Here is a 23777-nt window from a genome sequence, read left to right as displayed (position 1 = left end):
GGGTGGAGCAAAGCTTGTACTACAAGGGAATGAAGCCAATGCAAGGGCCCAGAGGTAAGGGAAGCGTTGTCAGAGTCTAGTGGTAAGCTGAATTCTGTGCCTGTTTAAATGGGGTTGTCCTTGTGGTTGTGGCATTTCCCTTCTCAACTTCAACAGACAATCAGCAGCATTACTCAAAAGTGGAGACGCATGGAGGACAGCACAGTTACAAGTGGGCATGAGTTTTTATTCTCAGTGCACAGCAGTATTGGTTTCTGTTCATCAGCAAAAAGCTTTATTGGTTCCAAAAAATTATCCCTTTTAAAACTCCCCTTCTTCTTCTGGTCTCAGTGGAACAACACATTTGAATTTTAGATTTGACAGTTTATAGCATTTTTTTTTTCCTAAGAACCATATAAATACATGCAAAACTTTGTACATAGAGCTTAAATCATATCAAAATGCAAATATAGATTGGGTGCGCTGTTAAGCTGAATTGCAAATTATGGCAACACACACTGGGGTATACATTGCTTTGATATCACCATTTGTTTGTTTATGTCATGCAGACCACAATAGTCAATCTTGTTTTGTTTTTCTTTTTTGTACAAAAATACCAGTGCTTGTTATACTAGTTACTAAAAGAAGAAGAAACTCAAAATTCCTATCTGCGTGCTAATTTGAAAAGAACAACATAGATAGATTTGTTGGCACATATATATGGCATATTCACATATGGCATATATACATATGGGGAGAAAACATGAACCAAAGGCCAATTCAGTAATGGGAGCTCATCTCCTTCCATCTCTCCTAATCAAGAGCAAAGGGAACAGCAGGCCTAACAGCAGGGTTGGGAAGGCAAAAGGACTGGCACTGAACTAAGTGAAAGGGCATCTGGTCTATTCAGAGGAAGAGGTTGGAATGGCTTAACAATAGCAGGCATTTATAAGTGCCCACCCTCACCAATGCAGTGGGGGTGGTCCCTAGATAAGAAAGGTGAGGAAGTCTCTGCATATTGTGATGGTACCACAGGCTGCTTCAATTGTAAGGCAATGAAGCAGGAAAGAAAGGAAGGGATGCATTTAGAGGCTTTTCCGCACAAGCGAGTGTGCCATGTCCCTCTGGGTTTTCAGCAGTGAGGTAACCGTTCAGATTTAACCGTGCCAATTCTCCTCTCTGAAGCTCAAGGGGAAGAAGAAACTCAAACCCTGAAGAACCCACAAGTGCCCAGTGGGATTTCTAGGTGATCTCTCTCTTAACCCCTTTAGGGATAGGAGAGTCATTCCAGAGGACAGATGATACTATGGGAGGGACCTAGCTTTAAGACTGTCACTCAGAGCTAGAACCAGCCATTGTTTTATCATTTAGAATTCTGTCCCCATTTAATATATTGCACAAAATCTTTCTAGGGGAGAAAAGCCATCATAAATAAGATCCTTGCACAAAAACTCACTAATGGAAAACCCCAGGGGGAACCGGAAATGAAAACTATGAAAAATGCAAACCCCAAATCAGAGTATCCTTACAGACCAGGAGAGATTCGTGTCTTTGGTACCACTCTGCCAGCTATTCTTCAAGAAACACAAATCCAACGGAGGCCCCTAATCCTCATGACAAGTCAGGAAAGAGTCTGTCTATCCGTCTGCGTGGGGAGGGGGGCGCGGTGGGGAGGATTCCTTTCCTAACAGCTGTGTCCCTTGCTGGGTGTTTTCCTGACTATCCACGGTTTACTACCCGTTTTTCTAGGTTTATTAAGAGAGGAAGCTAGGATGATACGTTCTCCTTCTCCCCATCAGACCCTTTTCAAATCCGAAGCACCATTTTGGGGAAAAGGGTTATTAACTTATGCCGTATTTACCCACTGCAAGTTGGATCAGTGAAACTGAATAGAAAAAACTTATATAAAAAACATATGCACATAGACACTTAAACTTACTTAATTCCATTATCAACAAAATTTATATTAAAAAAGTCTAGAACCCAACATTTTTTTTCCCTAAGTATAAAGATGGCTGTTTGCAGAAAGAAAGTATGGTGTATTGGTTTTAAAACCAATTACAAATATACTAAGTCACCTGTCATGCCAAACAGCTGGTTATGTGCTCCCTTCCACAGAGCTACATGACGGCACTTTATTTTAAATCCTTTAAACAAAATACATATGGCTGACTCAAAAATATCAGTTTCTGATCTAAAGAAAACTATATATTTTTGCATATATTTCTATATTTTCTCTCCTATTATGGAAACTAGAACACAAGAAAAAAACCATTGACTTTTAAAAAGTAGACACAAGCTCTCAAGAGTAACCTGTCAGGTACCATGAGAGTCTTTTGCAAACAGGAATGGTAAAATAGCCTTCAAACCTTGTTATTGGCTTGCTATTTAAAATGATCTGAGGTAATACAAGACTTGATAGAATTAAATCTTCTAAAGTAGTTGATGAATATATATGTGAACACCTAACACCTTGGGTGAGCTGTTTTTTCCCCTATGAGTATTTAAGACACAAAGAAGAATTATTGAAGCATGTACATTTTACAAAACCAGAATCAAATTTGCTTTCCTATTTCCTACGATGATGGATTATGTAGTCATGGGGATATGCAGGGGGTATTGTTTCTCTATGTTTCCTACTGTGGACAGCTCAGGTGAAAGGGGTGAGGGAGGACAGATCCGGAAGAAAAGGCTAGGTGGATCAGGTCATCTTCCTCTCGCATGGGAATTTGGCCGTTCATATGTCCCCTCTTCTTGACTCTCATCACTCTAGAAAGAGGCGGGTGGGCTTAATTTATCTAACGAGAGGTGAGAGTCAGGAACATGAACTGGCCCCTGCACAGAAGTCAACACCAGCAGGGATACAAATGGAGCTCCTGTAAATGTGGCTCCACCTTGTCCCAGTAAGGAACACTTAAAAAATCTCCTAGCAAAGTCCCCAACTCCTGAGAGGCAGAGGGGAAGGGGATGCTTTGGGCAATATTCAGGGAAAAAAAGGCACAGGGCTTTACTGGGCAGCAGCTGCAGCATGTGGCTGAAGAGGGGCTGGAGGAAGGGGGAGTGTGCTGGGGGGGGTCTTTTGCTCCTTTAAGTCGGCAAAATGTCACAGGGGCCTCCCACTTTGGATATATATTTTCAAAATCAGAATATTTGAGAAAAGCTGGGACCTTCTCAGATACTGGGAAAGTTGTGACACGTGCAAAAACTAGAATTAGAAACTGGAGAGAATGTCGAAGCTGGTCCCCAGGCACCACAGCTCAAGGTTTCCGGCCCCTGCAGGAAGGTTTTCTCAGATCATACTAGAATGGCTCTTTGGCCTCTCCCAAGGCTTCTGAACACTCGTTCCCCACCTGTCAGGTCCTGCCCTGGAGAGCCTTGGCAGATGGCTTTGAAAGCAGTGGTCACCCCAAAGAGGAGCCCACAAAAGTCTGCTTTGATGGTCTGTCTTGTCCTCGATTTGGCAGTGGCTGGCCCTCAATATTCAAGCCCAGTAAGGAGGCGGGGTTGAATATATACCACACATATGCAACCTCCATGGGCAAGGCTGATCTCCCTGGCACTTAAGAACCACATATACCTGACAAGATGGCAGTTTAAAAGCACAAGGTAACCTGGCAACAACTGAGAAATATTCTTACCAGCACTTAATTGCTTCAAAGGGACCCTTTTAACAAAGAAACTGGTTGGATTCTAGAACTAAATCAAGGGTTCTTTTGGGCCAAAAGGGAGAAGGATCAAAGTTTATGCAATTCACCCATATCCTTTCCATTTTCTTAATCATCATTAAAAAAAAAAAAAAAAGGAAAGGAAGGGAAGACAAAGACAAAAAAGAACCTTGGAGAGGTTTGACTGGAAGGGCAGAAAGAGTTAGAGGCCTATAGGCCTTTAGGTGTAAGTTTTCAAAGTGGGAGAATTGAAAAACAATCATACTACTGGCGGATTTTAGACATTCCATCTCTACCTCAACATATTTCACTTGGGGATATTTGTCTCCCTCTGAACCCTCAACTTAGCTTATAAATGGCACAGACTTTTAGGACAAAATCCAGAATTCAGGAGATGAACATCAGGGGAGAATGTGGGGTGGGGTGATGCCAAGAGGATTGTCATCATTTCTTTAAAAATGACAAGTGACTATCAAGGAGTAAATTCTACCATGACCTGCCTGGGGTTTGACTGGGCCCCGCTGCAAACCCCAAGTCAAAGTTAAGTTGAAATCCTTGTAAGTCTGTGCTCTTGCCTCTTCGTGGTCAGGTGGGGGTTCACACACACTGCTGTTTACACAGCAGTTGACATGACGATGAAAAGTCCCATCATCACCTCATAGATGCGACAGGCGAAAATGGAAATAGGGAAAATAGGGATGAGAGTCAGAGAAAGAAAATTCAAACCGATGTCTCTAGGCTCTGTAGAGAGCTGTCCGACTGTGGGAGCTGCGCTTGGTTGCAGTCCACTGCATTGTTGTTTGTATTGGCGTATGGAGTGACCTCACCATCCAACAGGAGCACCCCAGTCCCAAACTTAGAAGCCTTGTCAGGATTTTCCTCCTCTTCCTTATCCAGGAGTGGTGTTCGCGGCAACTCCTCATCTATGGCGAATTCAGGGTGGGTCATGAAGTTGTGGATGGAGTTTTGGTTGTAGGGTTTCTGAATGGTTTCGTGGAGGGAACTATGGAACGCTTTGACCACTTTGATCTATACCAGGGGAAGGAAAAGGAGGATGAGAAAATAGGGAGGTGAGAATTGGCTGGCAGAACAAGGAGATGGTGGTTTTAGGAGAGAAACAAAACCCAAACTATAGAACATGACTGCTCAGCAACCAAAACCAAACACACATCAGAGGAGATCATGGGGCACTAGAAACATCACACGGCTCAACTTTCAAGCAGTGGGGTGGGCTGGGGTGAGTGATGGCAAACAACTAGGACATTTTGAAAGCTGCATTTAAAGAAGTAGAAAACCCAAAGCAACGTTAGCATTCCCAAACAATCTACTTTTAAAATGAAACAGAAAACAAGAAGTTTCATTAGTTCTTTTAGATGGAGGGCAAGGGCATGGGAACTAGATGCAAATTGATAGCCAAACTTAAAAAGATGATTCAGACATGTGGATTTCTGTGCTGAGGCCAAACATTTTGTGAATGGGGAATGAAAAAATTATGCATTGAGGTTTAGTTATCTGTTTAAGGACCTCAAAGAGCCAGCATACACCAATCTGCACATAATACACGTTGGGTGACGAGTGACCACGAATACTGTGCAGCCAGGCAGACAAACCAGTCTTCATTTGTGTCAGCAGCATGCAGGAACTTAAAACTCTCCAGTAATAATTTGCCCTTTCAGCCAGGAAACATGCATATTTTTACATCCCACGACCACCACTGTGTCCCCTCCCAGCAAATAACAGAACTTCACTCCTTCAGCCCCTTCCCTAGAAGAAGTGGATAAAATACAGGTGTCAAAAGATGCTTTCCTCCTGCCTATTGAGAAAAGACCTGGCTCTCATGATTCAAATGCACGTTCATGTCTCTGATACACAGCAATGGTGCCCAATCATGCTGCTTTCTCCAGCTGTTTCCAAATTGTGAAGAGGAGCGTAGTCTTATGTGGAGAAGGGAATGAAAGGGACCAGTGAGAGAAACCTAACTCAGGAGGCGGTGCTACAAACAAGTGGCCTTTCTGATGGGGTGGGTGAAGAGGATGATGGAAAGGAAACCATGTGCAGTTTGTGCGGTTTTACTGGGCAAAAGGAGATGCATTGCCCAGTGTCATAGTCTCTGTCCTACTGTGCAAAAAGGAAGGGATTCGGTCAGTTCAGAGTCATGAAGAAAAAACTGACAATAATTGATTCCTGTGAACAGCTTTTGCTTGTCCACAGGCACCAGCAATTTTGGCAGCTCTGCTTTTCTGAACTGTAGGTCTCTCTGAGGCATGGCTTAGAATCAGGGTTGGTAGAATTGGGGTAGAGGGAGAGGGTTGGAGCTCCAAGAAGTTAGAGAGAGGGGCCAGGGGAAAGGTAAATGGTTTTAGGACAGTTTTAGTTGTTGGAAGGTGGCTGATCCTAGTCTTGTCCCAAAAATCTTCACTCAGAAAAGAAATGGGAGTAATGTGGGGGAAATTGTTGAGGTTGGGGGGGTAGGAGTGATGAAGGTGAGAGTAAGGTACCTCTTTCATTCCTCTGCTGTTTAAGCAAAAAGTATATCCCAGGAGAATAGGCAAGAATTTGGAGACAGCAGAGGATACAAAGAGTCAGCCAAATTAACTGTTTGGATTACCTGTTTCAGTGCTTCCTACCACCATACAGAACTTTCATAAATACCACTCAAAGGCGGCTCACTATCAATACTGCTGGTCTATTTTCTCTGGAGGAGAATGTGTCTCTGCTGGCTAAGGCTTTCTTTATCTTGCCCCACTCTACTACAGCCCACCCAGGACTGAGGGTGCTCAAAGCTCAGAAGGCAAAGGACTCCTTGCCACTCAATAGCATCAGCTCAGTACCTCAGCTAAGAGGAATCAGGGAGCATAGGCACACACTCACCATGCTGAACAGAAAGTGAGGACCACATTTTTATTATCTGATTCCTATTTGACCATCTGATGGGGGAATTTTACCTGTCATGTTGCCTTTGCTCCAGATCTAGGTGAGATCAGATGGAATGGGGGCTCCATCTGGTCTTCAGGAAGTCTCAAGTTTTCATTGATCTACATAAAATCTCAGAGCAAGGCAATTTGGATTAAGTGAGTCCAAACCCAATGCCTTCTCCTTTGGCCCTGGCACAGATACACTGGCCAAGAGATGGGTCCAAAGCCATCCCACCCCATCAAAGCCGTCACTGTCAGGAGTGATGACATAGCTCACATTTTCCATATGCTTTCAAGATCTCAAAATTTCTACCAGCTATCACAGGAGGGCAGGTGCCTTTATCCACCAGTACATTATCTTCAATATCAGTGAGTTTCAACTTCCTGCTTCCATTCAATTGAATACTTTATGAAAAAATTACATGTGAAGTCCACTATAGAAAATAAATTTGCAACAATTGGGGTTGGAGTGAGGGTCTGGAGCCCTGTTTGTTGGCTTTTCCTCTCACCTGTTGCGGTGACCAATAATACTGTTACAGGTAAACAATGAGGGAGATAAAAGTGAATTGGGGATGGGTAGATGGAAAAAATACGGGAAACATCTTTTGGGGAGCAAGAAACAGTCATCCAGCTAGACTGCAGGACTTCTGGAATCTAAAGGGAAACCAGCCACCTGTAAGGAAGCTCATGTGAAGAGGGGTCAGAGAGCTAGGGGTGACCAGCTGGCTTGCTGGGTGGAGAGAAGGGGGAGGGAGGAGAGGGCATGGGGCTGTGCCAGGATGCCCCAACTCCAGCACTGGCCTCAGAGAACACATGCTGATGAACAACCACACACCATATCACCACCAATCCACCCAGGGCTGGCATCTCCCTTTCCTGGAGCATGATGCCTGGTGCATGAGCAGTGTATGGGGACAAGACAGGGCTAGTGAAGTAGGTGCACAGAAAGCTTTGAGCACTCTCCACACAGCCAGTCAACCCTTCCCTCCCTGGTCATTATTTCTCAAAACCTTGGGGAAATGTCTCTTCTAGGGCCCTGGCCTACAGGTGGAAGTGGCTGGTTGAAGGGCAACTCTTTTCATGACTCAGGAGACTGGGTATGAGTGCTGAGGGCTACTCTCTGCAGCTCAACGAGTGGGCGGGTGAAGACTCCATTTCCTCAGCCAGAATATTGCGTAGTTTTCTGCTCCTGTTTTTTTTGAGATGGAGTTTTGCTCTTGTTGCCCAAGCTGGAGTGCAATGGCGTGATCTCAGCTCACTGCAACCTCTGCCTCCCGAGTTCAAGCGATTCTCCTGCCTCAGCCTCCAGAGTAGCTGGGATTACAGGCGCCTGCCACCATGCCCAGCTATATTTTTTGTATTTTTAGTAGAAACGGGGTTTCACCATGTCATGTTGGCCAGGCTGGTCTCGAACTCGTGACCTCAAGTGATCCACCCGCCTCGGCCTCCCAAAGTGCTGGAATTACAGGCGTGAGCCACCACACCGGGCAGTTTTCTGCTCTTATCAGAAACCAGGAGAAAAGGATTAGGGCCTCCCTATGCAGGGAAATCTTAGAGATCTATCTAAAGAAGGTTGGACAAACAGTTGGTTTCATTTGGAGATCTGGAATGGGAAAGAGGGTTTTAAAATGTATGGCTATAACTTTTAGGAGCTCCAACTAAAAAAGGACAGCTGGAGAAAGAGCAGGTGTGGCCCGTCTCTCCTCTGATCTTCTGGTGTTTGAGGGTTTGGAGCACACCCTCTACCAGCTCCTCTACAAGATCCCAGTAGGCTCAGTCTTCTGCTTAGTCTCCTTCCACCATCAAACCATCAGGATATCTGACACTAACTCTTCCTACCAGAAAGGGATGATTAAAACAGAACAGAAGCTAGTTAGAAGGGGATGGCAGAACTAGAAGGAAAAAAGGAATTAAGAGAGGAATATGAAAGAACGGGTGCGAGAGGTTCCTGGATATTTGCAGGGCAAGACTTTGTTAGTTCTTTCTTGCCTGTTTTTTTGACCTAAAGAAATTGTATGTATCTCTATCAAGTCCCACCCCCATCAGAACACTTTGGCTAAAGAGACAAAACAAATCTAAGTCTGGTCAACCCGCACAGTCCGTGATCATGTGAACCACAGACAAGGCGACTGTTCTTTCTTCAGCCCCTTCCCAGAGGTGGGAGTGGGTGAGGTTGGGAATGGGGGAGGAAGGAACAGACTGACCACTCAGATATTTGAAACCCACATTATATTTAATACAGATAAACTCCTTCCCACATTATCAGCAAAGAGCTGGCTACCTTCTCTCTCCTCTCTGAGTCCCATTTGGGGAAGGGAAAATGACCAAGAATAAGAGGGCATAAGCATTAGCAAGAATCTAAGAATCTACCAATAGGAACACCAGCTCTTAGGTTGTGAGTTGATAACATTCCAATGGAAAGTCGGGCTGAGAAAGGGGTTCCTGAAACTTTATTCGCAAAAAAAGTGCCGGCTATTGGAGAAACAATCAAACTAGAGAAAAGGAGAAGCAAAATAAAAGGGACTCCTCTTCAGAAACTCCTAAAAGTTTAGTAAATGAAGAAAAAACGTTATTTTGACTCTTTTATATATTTCTCCCACCTTGATGTGAAATAATTGATTTTTTTTTTCTTGAGACAGAGTCTTGCTCTGTCACCCAGGCTGGAGTGCAATGGTATGATCTCAGCTCACCGCAACCTCCGCCTCCCGGGTTCAAGTGATTCTCCCGCCTCAGCCTCCCAAGTAGCTGGGATTACAGGCACACACCACATTGCCCGGCTAATTTTTGCATTTTTGTAGAGACAGGGTTTCCCCATGTTGGCCAGGTTGGTCTGGAACTCCTGACCTCAGGTGATCTGCCCACCTTGGCCTCCCAAAGTGCTGGGATTACAGGCAGGAGCCACCGCACCCAGCCAAGATTAACTGATTTTTAAACCGGAGTCCCTGAAAAGTAAAAAAATGGGGATATTCAACCATATACATTTTGAACTGACCTACCTTCTTTTCTTCACCTATAGCTACAATTTTTTTTTTTTTTTTTTAGACAGAGTCTTGCTCTGTTGCCCAGGTTGGAGTGCAGTGGCACAATCTTGGCTCACTGCAACCTCTGCATCCTGAGTTCAAGTTGATTCTCCTGTCTCAGCCTCCTGAGTAGTTGGGACTACAGGCACCTGCCACCACGCCTGGCTAATTTTTTGTATTTGTAGTAGAGATGGGGTTTCACCGTGTTAACCAGGATGGTCTTGATTTCCTGACCTCATGATCCGCTTTGGCCTCCCAAAGTGCTGGGATTACAGGCGTGAGCTACCGTGCCCGGCCAGCTACAACTTTTATGCTAAAATTGCCAGTTGGCAATACAGTGGTAGCCAAATGGACTATTATTATTGACCAAGTTTAATATTGGCTCAATTATGACAAGTCCACTAGTCAAAACACACCCACAGGCACATTAGCTCCCTTCCTTCCTTTCCTCAAAAGATCCCAAACCTTGACCCCATGTAAAGAAAGTTCCTGGGTTTTCATTTGGCCTAATCTCACATCTAAGCTTAGGAGGTAGAGTTCAGACTCAAAGGAGCAGGAGAAGAGGAGAGAAACAACAACATATCCCAGCAAAGCGACAAACAAACAGACAAACAAAAAAGGCAAAACAAAACAAAACTCAAGAAAAGGAAGAAACGAGCAATGCAGGGGAACAATCAGAAAACAGAATTATTGTCTTTAAAACAGTTAAGGTTTAATAGCTTTTCTACATTACAAAAATAAAATACAAGGGCACACAGGCTGGTTTTAGAGTGGGATTTTTGTCTTTTCTTCCCTTAAATCAAAATATCAAAGGGAAAAACCGAAAGAAAAGATAACCATGGTTGGTTAAAGTGGATGCCACGTGCTGTCTTGTGGTCATTTTAGCAAATCATGCATCATAATAGACTATCACTCACTGCCCATAGGAGGAGATGAAACAGCAGGAACAGAAGTGGTGGGGGAAGATTTGACTGGTGCAACTGCTACATAGGATGAACTAGGAACAAGTTTTACATCAAGGTGTTGACCCATGTTCTGTCGCCTTAGGACTCCCTTAAAAGAGGCTCCCGTCTGGAATGTGTTAATTACGTCGATCTGCAAAGAATCAGAGAGTGAGACAGCTTTGCTCCACAGTCGGAGAGGTGAAGAAATAGGAAGGGAGGGTCATGGAAGGTTTGGGAAGTGGGGATGGAAGTAGATGGGAAAAGGGGACAGGAGACAGCTAGAGAGAGCTTCCCTCCCACACAAAGCAATGGTGAGGAGAAGGGGAAAAACGTTAATTGCATATCATACTTCATTTAGGGAACAATTTGCCAGGGAGTCCCAAACGCCCAGCCAGAATCTAGTTTTCTCTTCCCTTTGAATCCATGGTGGGCATTTGAGGTGTAGAGGGGGCCAAGAGTATTTAAAATTTGAAGGGACTTTTCCCCACTCCATCACTCCTAACAGCTAGACAGATTGTTCATTGTTTTTACCTGTACTCTTTTTTTTTTTTTGAGATGGAGTCTCACTCTGTCGCCCAGGCTGGAGTGCAGTGGCGTGCTCTCAGCTCACTGCAACCTCCACCTACAGGCCCATTTTTACCTGTACTCTTAAAAATAAGGTAAACAATTTAAGATTCTGAAGGCAAATTATGTATTACTGAATTTCAAGGCTCAGGAACCTCTTAATCAATTCAATCGACTACCTATTTTTGCAGATTTTCCAGGAAAATAACTCATGTGTTTAAAGAAAAAACGGGGCCGTGTAGTAGCCAATATACAAGTGGCCATGATGGAAAGGCCCCTGGGCCATGAGTTGCTGGGGGCTCATCCTCCTCTGGGTATCTTGTCTGAGTTATCCCTTCCCTGTGCTGAAGTAGGCAGGGTGGAGCTCAAGAGCCCAGTGGCCAAGCCCACTAGAGAGAATGCTACTAAGTGCATTAATGCATTAGAGATTCTGAAATGTCTGGCAGAAATGCTGACAGTAACTCGGCAATTAGACTGAGGGAGGGGGAGGAATAGGTTTTGGTTAGCGGTTGTTGAAATAGCTACAGTTCGAGACTTACACAAGTAGTCTCTGGTTTTCAGTGCGCTGTTCCTCAGAGATAGAGGCAATTATTTTCTTGCTTTCTTTTTTTTTTTCAGACAAAGTCTTGCTCTGTCACCCAGGCTGGAGTGCAATGGCACTATCTTGGCTCACTGCAACCTCTGCCTGCTGGGTTCAAGCCATTCTCCCGCCTCAGCCTCCCGAGTAGCTGGGACTACAGGTGCGCACCACCACGCCCAGCTAATTTTTTTATTTTTAGTAGAGATGGAGTTTCACCATGCCGGCCAGGCTGGTCTCGAACTCCTGACCTTGTGATCCACCCTCCTCGGCCTCCCAAAGTGCTGGAATTACAGGTGTGAGCCACCGCGCCCGGCCATGCCATTCATTTTCTGACAATGGTCCTGATCTAGGGCCTCAATCAACTCTACCATCCTTATCCCTGACCCTAAGTAACAGGGATGAAATCAAAAGGAATTTCCTTTAGCCTTCATGAAACTGGTAGAATAATCTTAGAAATATCTATCTGCTTAATGCCAAGGGTTAATCTACCAGGAATGTAGGAAAGGTGCTGATTCCATTAACTGGACTTCATTTTCCCAGGAGGGAAGATGAGAAAGCAGGCAGAATATGAGTGAGATAGTTCTTTTATAAAGCTTCCTGAGAAGCCATGAGCTGTTTAGGGCTAGTTTCTGGATCCAGATTACAGTTTGAGCTGAAACACCACTGCTTCCTCACATTATTCAGTTTTAGTTCCCTGGGACTGAGGAGCTTGAACCTGCAGGAGGAGAGGGTTTACACTTGGGGTTGGGGGGTGGGTGGTGATTCCAGCTCCATAGAAGAAGGGACTGTAGAGATACCTTCTTCGGTGCTTGTTGGAGTTACAAGGTCCCAACCCTCACAATTCTAGTCTCTAAGTTTCCTAACACCTCCCATACCAAAGCACTGTGATGAGAATGACAACAAAGATCAACGTGGAGATGACAGGGGGTTTTGTTAGAACCCAGCTGAGGTTGAAGGGTTGATGTTGGGAGCGGACCTCAGGGATCCAGGTACACGTTAGCATCATTAGCCTCATCAGCTTCCAGAGTCAGGTGCATCCTGGGATGGTGTGAATTTGGTCACGGTGGCATCTTGAACATGCCTCACTTTAGGCTTTAATGCTATTGTGGCCTAACTGCCTCACATTCCACCAATGGGGAAAGGTAGTATACCTAAAGCTATGTGGGCAGTGAAACCAAAAGACCTTATAGAGAGGTGCATAGTCAAGGAAATAGAAATTGGTAGTGGAGGGGAAGGAAGACCCATAAATCTCAGCCTCCCAGGACAGAAGACTGGAAAGGAGCAAGGAGGCACTGGACTGAGGGAATCGTGGCTAGGAGAAAAGATATCATGTAGTAGAAGAAGTGCTTGATCCTGGAGAAAAGAAAAGCAAAGACAGGTTATTTCGGAAAGAGCAGACCCACAGGAAAGCACTGGGGGCTTTAGAGATGGGAGCCAAAGGCGCCAGGTTCTATGGGTACTTGGACTCAGCAGCCTGGACGGTGGGGTGGAGTAGGGAGTGGGCATGGGGACTCTGGATGCCACGAGGCACTTTGTGCAGGTCCCGCTGGAATTTTTCTTTCTGGAAGGAGGAACTCGAGAGAGGGAAAAGGAACCCTAGTGTTTCCCTACCTAGCCCTTTTCCACTTTTCTTTTTCTTTTCTTTTTTTAAAATTTAGCTCTTTATATAATGTCCCTTGTAAAAATGAAAGAATAAAAACAAACTAAAAAAGAGAGGCAGGGTAATTTTTTTTTTTAAAAGAAAGGAAAGAGAGGAAAAGGAAATAAAATAAGACAATTTATTGCTTCTCCTCAGCATCCTCCTTGGTCTCCTCCTTCACTGAGAGAGCTTCTAGCTTTTCCGCCACTTTTCCGGCATGATTGTTTTTGCCTGATCCTGGCCAATTCGCCTCCTGGAGTCTGTCTTCTTGAAACTCAATGACCAAAGGAAGCCAAGTGGATGCATTCAAGCACCGCCTAGACCATGGTCAGGCTGCTCAGTGACACCTGGTCACTTGCCACCACAGCTGCAGTCCAGCCTCACGGCAGAGGTGACCAAGCCCTCTGAGAGACAAACTGAGGACCACTGTGTAAAGCACCTTCTGGTGAGCTCCAGGCAGTGCCCGGACTCCAATGCCTGCCCAGTTGGATGTGAGGCCAGCAACACGGAGAAGTGCTCAGGCCTCCCCAGGAAGCACCTGTGTCCCCAGGGAGCTGCATCGCCCTGGATAGGTGAGACAGCCACAGTACCCTGGAATGTTTATCTGGCAGACAGAAAAAGCACCCGCCTGGAAGTATAGTCAGGTGCAGAGTGAGTCTGCAATCCATTTTTCTTTTTCTTTTCTTTTTTTTTTTTTTTTTTTGAGACAGAGTCTTGCCTTGTTGCCCAGGCTGGTGTGTAATGGCACAATCTTGGCTCACCGCAACCTCAGCCTCCTGGGTTCAAGTGATTCTCCTGCCTCAGCCTCCCGAATAGCTGGGATTACAGGTGCCCACCACCACGCCCAGCTGATTTTTGTATTTTTAGTAGAGCCGAGGTTTCACTATGTTGGCCAGGCTGGTCTCGAACTCCTGACCTCATGATCTGCCTGCCTCGGCCTCCCAAAGTGCTGGGATTACAGGCGTGAGCCACCACACCCGGCCTCTTTTCCACTTTTCTATCTGTTGTCTTGCCTATACGAGATAAGTTCCTACTAGGTATGCAGTTTAGAATGTTCACTTCATCTATCTCTCTTATATACTAAGGAGGTGGGGTTGACTGGGGAACTTTCTTTCTTTTTTTTTTTTTTGAGATGAGTCTCACTCTGACACCCAGGCTAGAGTGCAATGGCGTGGTCTTAGGTCACTACAACCTCTGCCTCCCGGGTTCAAGCGATTTTCCTGCCTCAGTCTCCCAAGTAGCTGGTACTACAGGCATGTGCCACCATGCCTGGCTTGTATTTTTAGTAGAGACAGGGTTTCACCATGTTGGCCAAACTGGTCTCGAACTCCCGACCTCAGGTGATCCACCTGCCTCGGCCTCCCAAAGTGCTGGATTGCAGGTATGAGCCACTGCCCCCGGCCTTTTGTTTTTTTGAGACAGAGTTTAGCTCTTGTTGGCCAGGCTGGAGTACAATGGCACGATCTTGGCTCACTACAACCTCTGCCTCCCGGGTTCAAGCAATTCTCTTGCCTCAGCCTCCTGAGTAGCTGGGATTACAGGTATGTGCCACTACGCCCAGCTAATTTTGTATTTTTAGTAGAAACGCGGTTTCTCCATGTTGGTCAGGCTGGTCTCGAACTCCTGACCTCAGGTGATCCACTCACCTCGGCCTCCCAAAGTGCTGGGATTATAGGCGTGAGCTACCATGCCTGGCTGACTGGGGAACTTTCTAAAACATTTGCAAGGCCAGTTTTAGACAGTGAAACTTAATAACTTATTTAGAAGATCTCCAGCCAATCAGCAGAGAGAAATACACCTGTTCTCTGGAGACCACCCTTGAGATCTTGGAATTTACAGTGTTTTTCAGATGGAAAATCTCAGGATTAAAACAATAAAGCTATGTGGGGTGAGAGCAGGGGAAGACAGAATTATCAATGCCTAGATCAGCCCATTCACCCAGGAGAAAGTAGTTACAATTGATGCATGGAAAGTGGGAAAAAAAAAAAAAAGTTATTGTGGGGCTATAGGCAGGGGATATAAGAGCAGCAGGGGTGGCTTCTATCCCATTTCAGAAATTGCAAGAAGGGAAGACGCTTGAAGAAATTATTGCTTCCTCCTTGTCAGGAAGCCAAGTTTGAATCCTGCAAAAGATGCTCAGACATCAACAGACTATTGTCATTTTTACACATGAAACCATCAGGTTCCCCACCATGGCCTTACACTTTGAACGGGAGAGATATAACAGGGTGAGTTTCTTTTACAAAGACCCTTCCAGATAGCATCTATTCCTATAATGGCAGTGTCTGGAAGCTAGATTAAGTGAATGCTGGGTATGTTGGCATATTGATATTGTCTAACTCCTTCCTTCTGAAGGGAGGGAAAAACGGAACATAAGAGACCTGAGACCTTCAGCATAAGAGACCTTATGCTGAAGCTTGCCCATTTGACAGAGGATAGAAGGGTGGGCTTTAGGGTCAACCCAGAGCTAAAGGACTATGCTAATGGCCTCCCATGGTCTAGGTCATTTGACTCCTCTCCTCTCAGAGGACCCCACACAGATCCCTTTGCCTATCTGTCCTGAAGCTGAGGATCTAGGGCTGCCCATCAGTAGTGAGCCTTTGGAAGGGAAGAGATGCTGGCCAACAAGAACTGCTGCCCTCCCAACACCTTCCAATATGGGAAGCTTCTTCTCCCAAGGGAAGGACAGACCACTATCAGAGTACCTGAGTCTGGATACGGTTCAGGCCCCGGAACCAGAGGATCTGGCCTCGGCGCAGCTCCATCTCAGCATGGTCAATCTCATCCAGCCCCTCAGCATCCTTGGTGATCTCCTCTTTGGTGGTGCCATGCCCAGCCTCCTTCAGGAACTTCAGGGATCGGGTAGGTATTGCGGAGATGAACTGAAAACAAGTGCAGTGAAGAGGGAGACATCAGAATCAGCGTGAGAAGAGCTGTCAGTCAACTTACATGAGCCAGGCCCTTGGGCAGGTTACTCTTTGTCCTACCACGCTTCCCACTGGAAGAGCAGTGGGCAGAAGTACCAATCCATCCAGGCAAGCATTCTCCAAGTGCCCACCAGTGGTCAGGCTCTTAGGAAGGCTTTCTGTATTTATGAACACACACAAAAGAGAGCTTATGTTCTAGTAATCAACCAGCCATCTGCCTGGTCATATACTTCATTTTTCTCTTTCTGTCTCATTTCTTCTGTTCCATTTTGCAATCTGTTTTTAAGGTTAACGTAACTATACTGCATGGTATGCAGTAGGAAGGGACAGAGACCAGGACCTGGGGGAAAACAGTCTGGGGAGAAGATGGTGATATCGTATATGTATGGGAAGGGGTTGAGAAGGGTATTGGAAATGAATGACCCCTTTCTTAGTTGCCATATGCAAAGTAGTTTCTGTGTTACAAACTCTCGTGAAAGGATATCGAAAGTTTTCTTGGGCTTGAGATGAGGAAGTGGATGGGATAGTCCATGGAAGAAGGGACACATGAGTATTATCAGAAGACAAGGAGCAGTACATTGGGCTTGAAATTCAAAATAAAATTTCCCGGTGAGCTCAGCACCTGTCAGTCATTTCTTTCCAGACAAGATGAGGAGTAGCCAGGGCTCACGTGGGGAAGAGGGACTGTATGGGCAATCTGATATGGAGTCAAGTGTTTTGAAATGGGAAGAATGCTAGAGCTCTGCTTCTGAATGTGGAAAGAGCTGCTGCGATACAGAAGGAAGGCTGCTGTCTGGCATAAGGCCCCATGGCCACATGTGAGGCAAGAGCCAGAACAGAGTTTCAAACAACAGGTGAAACAACCAAGCTTTACCAAAGCATAAAACTGCTTTAGGAACTCACTGATTTAAAAAATATATATATTCACCAAAAAGAACAGGGTGGAGGGAATTGGGTCAGACATTAATTAGGGAGGGCTGGGTGCAGCGGTTCATGCCTGTAATCCCAGCATTTTGGGAGGCTGAGGCAGGAGGATTCCTTGAGCCCAGGAGTTCGAGATCACCCTGGGCAACACAGTGAGACCCCCATCTCTTTATTTTTTGTTTTTTGAGATAGAGTCTCACTCTTGTCACCCAGGCTGGAGTGGAGTGTCATGATTTCGGCTCATTGCACTCTGCCTCCTGAGTTCAAGCAATTCTGCCTCAGCCTTCCAAGTAGCTGGGATTACAGGCACGTGCCACCGTACTTGGCTAATTTTTTTTGTATTTTTAGTAGAGACGGGGTTTCACCATATTGGCCAGGCTGGTCTCAAACTCCTGACCTCAGGTGATCTGCTCGCCTTGACCTCCGAAAGTGTTGGGATTACAGGCGTGAGTCATTGTGCATGGCCTGAGACCCCCATCTCTTAAAAAAAAAAAAAGAAAAGAAAAGAAAAGAAAAAGAAATTAATCAGGGAGGCATCTAGGTGTAAAATAAATAACTAGCAGGTTTAGGGGGGAAGGCCTGAAGGTCCAGAAAGAGCTCTTCGAGGCCAGTTAGGGCAAAGTGTCTATTACCTGGGTGGCTGGGCACTAAGGGATTGTTTGCAGAGACCTGGGGTCTGTAAAGAGAGGCATAGCCCAGGCCAGAGCGGAGGATGAGGGAGGTTTGTAAAGCGGTATTAAGGAAGAAGTGCAACTATTAGACTTGATGATACTATTATAATCTTAATAGCTTAAAATTTGAATGAGTATTTATAAGGTATTAGACATTAATCTAAGTCTTTTCTATATAGTAACTGATTCACTAATTAACAATGACCTTGTTTTCCTAAGTTGAAGACACTGAGACACAGATTGGTTATGTAACTTGCCCAAGATGATTCAGCTTATAAAAAGGAGAGCTGAGGCCGGGCACAATGGCTCAGGCCTGTAATCTCAGCACTTTGGGAGGCCACGGCAGGTGGATCGCCTGAGGTCAAGAGTCTGAGACCCGCCTGGCCAACATAGTGAAACCCTGTCTCTAATAAAATACAAAAAATTAGCTGGGCGTAGTGGCAGGCACCGTAATCCCAGCTACTTGGGAGGTTGAGGCAGGAGAATGGCGTGGACCTGGGAGGGGGAGGTTGCAGTGAGCCGATATCGCGCCATTGCACTTCAGCATGGGCAATAAGAACGAAACTCCGTCTCAAAAAAAAAAAAAGGAGAACTGGGCTGGGCGCGGTGGTTCACGCCTGTAATCCCAGCACTTTGGGAGGCCAAGGCAGGCAGATCATGAGGTCAGGAGTTTGAGACTAGCCTGGCCAACAAGGTGAAACTCTGTATCTACTGAAAATATAAAAATTAGCCAGGTGCAGTGGTGGGTGCCTGTAATCCCAGCTACTTGGGAGGCTGAGGCAAGAGAATTGCTTGAACCCAGGAGGCAGTTTGCAATGAGCCAAGATCACACCACTGCACTCCAGCCTGGGTGACAGAGCAAGACTCTGTCTCAGGAAAAAAAAAAAGAGTTGGATTCAAACCCAGACAGTCATTCCCAGAGTCCAACCACACGCCACACTGCTACTCTAGAGATCTTGTAAATCTGAATTTATCTCAGGTAAGAGTTAAGCATTCCACCCAGATAAAGCCATGGCAAGAAACAGAAGAGGCTGGGAGCCCTGAATTATGTCAGCCTGGCAGCCCACAGCCAGGTTGCTGTCTCATGAGAATAAAGACACATGTCTTGTAAACTCTTCTATTTCTAAGACCGTTATTATATTTATTTTTTTGTAGCAAAATTCCATTGAAAAGTTTAGTTTCTGTCCCAGAGAAGCCAAGGGATTTTTCTACCTCCAGGCATGGTTAGAGAAGAATTCTGAAACTTCTGAAGTGATCACTCCACCTTGAGATCCTATGAGATGGCAAGAACTTGAAAACTTGAGTGGGGGTGGGGAAGAAGGAAGAGAAGATGAAGAGGAGGAGCTGGGGGGTCTCCACAGTTGCTTGATCCATCTCCTGTAGAGGAGGAGAGGTCTGCAGGCTGTGAGAATGCACCAGGAGGGTGTGCCGGTACTCACCTGGCCCCAAAGAAGTTCTCCAATCCCAATGAAGAGACACCACAACCACTGGGACAGGCTGAGGCTTGTACAACTGAAGGGTTTACCCCCAAATTCCACGATGAAAATCTAGAACAGAGAAAGGGGCAGCCCACCATCAAGGAAATGACTAACAGGCAGCTGGCCCTCCAGCCAAGGCCCCCAAAGCCACATCATCCCACTGCCTCAGGATCCTTGGGTGCAAGTCCTGATTTGCTTGCAGGGGAAGGGAAAAGAAGAAATCTCAAAGGGGAGACAGACAAAAACAGCCTTTACAGAGCACTGTGATGGGGAGACAGACATAGTTACTGTGACTATGATTCACAGACGATCTGGAGGAGTTAGGGGAGCTGGAGGCTTCCTGTGACTAAAAGCCAGTTAGTGACAAGGAGAAGGTACAGTGGTGGAGTGAGGAACTGAGGATGAGGTGGGAGGATTGCCTGAACTTGGGAGATTGAGGCTGCACTCCAGCCTGGGTGACAGAGAGACAGAGAGATCCTGTCTCAAACAAACAAAAAAAAAAAAAAAAAAAAAAGAAAAAAGAAAAAAAGAAAAAAAGGCCAGGCACAGTAACACTTTGGGAGGCAGGAGGATTGCTTGAGGCCAGGAGTTTGAGACCAGCCTGGGCAACAGAGTGAGATCCCATCTCCATTTTTAAAATTAAATTTAAAAAAAGGAATTGAGGATGGGGACAAATAAAGGGAGGTAACCCGCTGAGGGATGGGACAGGAGCTCTTCTGTTACATAGTCAGCTCATAGTCTCGTACCGGAGGAGTGCAAGCTGGGCTGACTATGTAATATATGTGTACAATCCCATTACTTCTCTTTCTCTGAGTTGCACAACACTTTTTATCATAAGCCCTTCAGAACAAAGAGGCAGGGACAGGGAGAGTCTATACTAGATGTGCATGCACATTTCATATAGGCTGACAGGAGCCACAGAAAGGGACTAGAAGAGAACGACACTTCTTCTGGTCACTCTGTGAAATTTCTGTGTATTTAGAAAGATCATGAAATGATTTTAGAAGTATTATTTTATTTCCAGTCAACATGCTACCCTGCACTGGAGCTCTTGACACACTGGGGTCCAATTCTAGAGCAATGGGCAAAAGAAAGCAAATTGGGAATCCCAAAGTCCCCCAGTTCCCTCATTCCTTTTCTTAGGTATGTAGGGAGCCCTGTCCCAGTCCCCATAATTCCCTCATTCCTTTTCCTAGGTATGTAGGCAACCCTGGCTCCCAGCTTCTGCCCTTTGTCAATCCCAGATCTCCTGCCCCAACTGCAGACAGAATCTCACCTGGCAGATGAATGTGCCCAAGACTACAGAGCAGAAGATGATGTTGCGGTAGATGCCTGAAAAGACGTTCTTCTCTCCGTGGATCTTTCGGGAGTTGATTTCATTGAAGAGCTGCATCAGCACGAAGGTGTTAAAAACAATGGTATAGTGCTGGGTGGGTGGTGAATGTAGAGGTGCCTTCCTCCCACTATCAATATCAAAGAATTTCTCACCTAGTGGGGAGAGGAGAAGCACTGGAGGTTAAGTGTGGTCTGAACTAAGAGTCAGAATGTGTTGGTACAGCTATACTGCTTGCTTATGGCTGGTGTCCATTCTAATTGATCAATATCTGAGCTGTACTAGTTATTTATTTTTTTGACATAGGGTCTCACTCTGTCGCCCAGGCTGGAGTGCAGTGGTATGATCACGGTTCACTGCAGCCTGGACCTTCCTGCTCAAGTGATTCTTCCACCTGAGCCTCCCAAATAGCTGGGACTACAGGCGTGCACCACCATGCCTGGCTAATTTCTTGTTGTACTTGTTATTACATATTTCAAATGTTAGTTCTGGTCTTATTTTACCTTCCCTCTCAGTTTGCTGCATTGATACCTGCTCTCATGTAGTGCAGCATGGTAGTAAGACTATGTGCGCTGAAGTCAGGCAATCACAGGTTTGAATTTTAGTGCAACTATGTACTCATTATGGGACCTGAACTTAATTTTTTGCATCTATAAGAAAGAAATAGGCTGGGTGTGGTGGCGCATGCCTGTAATCCCAGCACTTTGGGAGGCCGAGGTGGGCAGATCACAAGGTCAGGAGATGAAGACTATCCTGGCCAACATGGTGAAACCCTGTCTTTACTAAAAATACAAAAATTAGCCGGGTGTGGTGGCGCATGACTGTAATCCCAGCTACTCGGGAGGCTGAGGCAGGAAAATTGCTTGAACCTGGGAGACGGAGGTTGCAGTGACCCGAGTTAGCGCCACTGCACTCCAGCCTGGGTAACAGAGCGAGACTCCATCTCCAAAAAAAAAAAAAAAAAAAAAAAAAAAGAAAGAAAGAAAGAATAAAGCCTCCCTTGTGAAATTATTATTGAGTACATACAGTACACACAGTACACACAGTACTGTCTGTACTCAAGAGTACTGTATGAGTACGTACAGTAGCATAATGCACCATGTAGCAGAGCACAGGAAGCACTGGGAGGTGAAGCTGCACTTATTCCTGGTCTGTGTGCTTGCTCTCACGCTACCTTCTTTCTCTGCCTCTACCTCTAACCAGCACCCCAGCTGCTAGCCCACCCCCAAAGTGGCTCACCCGCAAAGACAAGGATAAAGATGACAAGGAGCTGATAGAACGCATGGCCCAAGATGTTCTTCATCATAGTGCGTGAGATCAGAGGCTTATTTCGGCCATAGGGGCGCCGCTTCAACAGAGATTCCGTAGGGGGCTCTGTGGCCAGGGCCAATGAAGCAAAAGTGTCCATGATTAGATTAACCCATAACATCTGCACAGCTTTCAGTGGGGAATCCTGGTGGGAAGAAGAACCAGTCCTTTTAGCTTTTCTCAGAAACCAGCCCACCTTTGCCCTGTCGATGGCCTAGCTCCCACGACCCACCTAGACTTGGAATCTGGCCACTTCCTAGCTGAGTGACTGTGAGAAACTTACTTAACTTCCTTGAGCCTCAAGTTCCTCACCCGTAAAATGGGGATAATAATACCTACCTCACAAGGTCATTTTTGAAGAATACAGATAGTGCATATAAATGCTTATTATAGTGGCTGACACGTAAGTGCTAAGCGAAGGCCTGTAAGTTACCATCATTCCACATAAGCAGATGAAGACAGCGGACTTAGAAGAGCTAACTCCTGTCCCAACGTCACAGGGAAACCCTGTCTTTACTCTTCAGTAAACACACCGTACCCTCCACCCCATATTCCTTAGCCCCTGACTCATCCCTCCCGTCTCAGCCCACCCACACCCCCTTCACCTGAGTGATACAGGCTCCAGCAAAGGCTACAATCACGGCCACCACGTTGACAGTGAGTTGGAACTGCAGGAACTTGGAGATGCTGTCATAGACGTTTCGTCCCCACATCACTGCCTTCACAATGCTAGTGAAGTTGTCATCTGTTAGGATGATGTCTGAAGCCTCCTTTGCTACATCTGTGCCTGCGATGCCCTGAGGTAAGATGGGAGGGAAAATAGTGAGGGAGTGGATAAAGCCCAGGCTCCGTTTCCTGACCTCCAGGAAGCTTCAGACTTTGGTGTAAATACTACAGGGCACACTAGCCACACAAAAGAAAACAAAGAGCAAATGTGTCACTGTCACTCTATAGAAAGGATGGCTGGGGCCTGATGTCACCAACCTTACTGTTGAGCCCAGACTGGGAATTACAGTCATCTGTGATATCCCTTGCACCCTCCCCTCCTACTCCCTCAACCTTAGAAACTAATTAAAAGGTAGAGAGCAAATCCTGTCTATTCTACCTCCAAATTCTTACATTTCTGTTGCCACTGCCAGTATCTCATTTAAGCTCATGTCATTCCGACACTGTTGAGAAACTCTGCATTTGTTCTAGGAGCAGTAGTATGGCAGCACAGTTCCAAAGTTTCATCTTTGTTCAAAATTTTCTTTTTAAATTAAATTAAAAAAAAATTCGAGACAGGGTCTTGCTTTGTTGTCCAGGCTGGAGTGCAGTGGCACTCAGCTCAATGCAAGCTCTGCATCTGGGGCTCCAGTGACCCTCCCACCTTGGTCTCCTGAGTAACGGGACTACAGGCATTTGCTCATCCTGCTTGGTTAATTTTTAAATTTTTTGTAGACATGGGGGTCTCTCTATATCGCCCAGCTTTATAATCACTATTATGAAATAATCTCCAAGTTATGTTGTTAAGTGGAGAAAGAAAGGTAGAAAAAAGAGTTTATGGTATGGTATCACTTATCTAAGGGGGCAGGCCATAAATATATTACATTTATTTATTTATTTATATTTTTTGAGACAGAGTCTTGCTCTGTTGCCCAGGCTGGAGTGCAGTGGTGTGATCTCGGCTCACTGCTACCTCAGACTCCTGGGTTCAAGTGAGTCTCCTCTCCTGCCTCAGCCTCCTGAGTGGCTGGGATTATAGGCATGCACCACCATGCTGGGCTAATTTTGTATTTTTAGTAGAGACAGGGGTTTCATCATGTTGGCCAGGCTGGTCTTGAACTCCTG

General features: G+C 45.6%; 1 protein-coding gene and 1 non-coding gene across 17 annotated transcripts in view; both read right to left on the bottom strand.

Moving 5' to 3' along the window:
* Nucleotides 1–205: 205 nt before the first annotated feature.
* The window catches only part of ATP2B4 (ATPase plasma membrane Ca2+ transporting 4), a 114632-nt gene continuing 91060 nt past the window's right edge, over nt 206–23777 (bottom strand). For 7 of the 16 annotated variants that reach the window (XM_077993426.1, XM_077993520.1, XM_015118192.3 and 4 more), the window contains 6 exons: nt 22553–22744; nt 21879–22092; nt 20583–20794; nt 19268–19375; nt 16012–16188; nt 206–4673 (listed from right to left, as the gene is read on the bottom strand). In XM_077993426.1, coding sequence (XP_077849552.1) covers nt 4365–4673; nt 16012–16188; nt 19268–19375; nt 20583–20794; nt 21879–22092; nt 22553–22744 — 1212 coding nt within the window. In that variant the 3' untranslated portion in view covers nt 206–4364. 16 annotated transcript variants of the gene reach the window in all.
* On the bottom strand, nt 13843–13967 carry LOC114675138 (small nucleolar RNA SNORA77). The gene has a single exon (XR_003726238.1). It is a non-coding gene; the product is annotated as a small nucleolar RNA SNORA77 (small nucleolar RNA).

Source organism: Macaca mulatta, chromosome 1 (genome assembly GCF_049350105.2).
Source record: "Macaca mulatta isolate MMU2019108-1 chromosome 1, T2T-MMU8v2.0, whole genome shotgun sequence".
Classification (NCBI taxonomy): domain Eukaryota; kingdom Metazoa; phylum Chordata; class Mammalia; order Primates; family Cercopithecidae; genus Macaca; species Macaca mulatta.
Note: the sequence above shows the minus strand (reverse complement) of the source record. Positions and strands in the feature narration are given on the sequence as shown.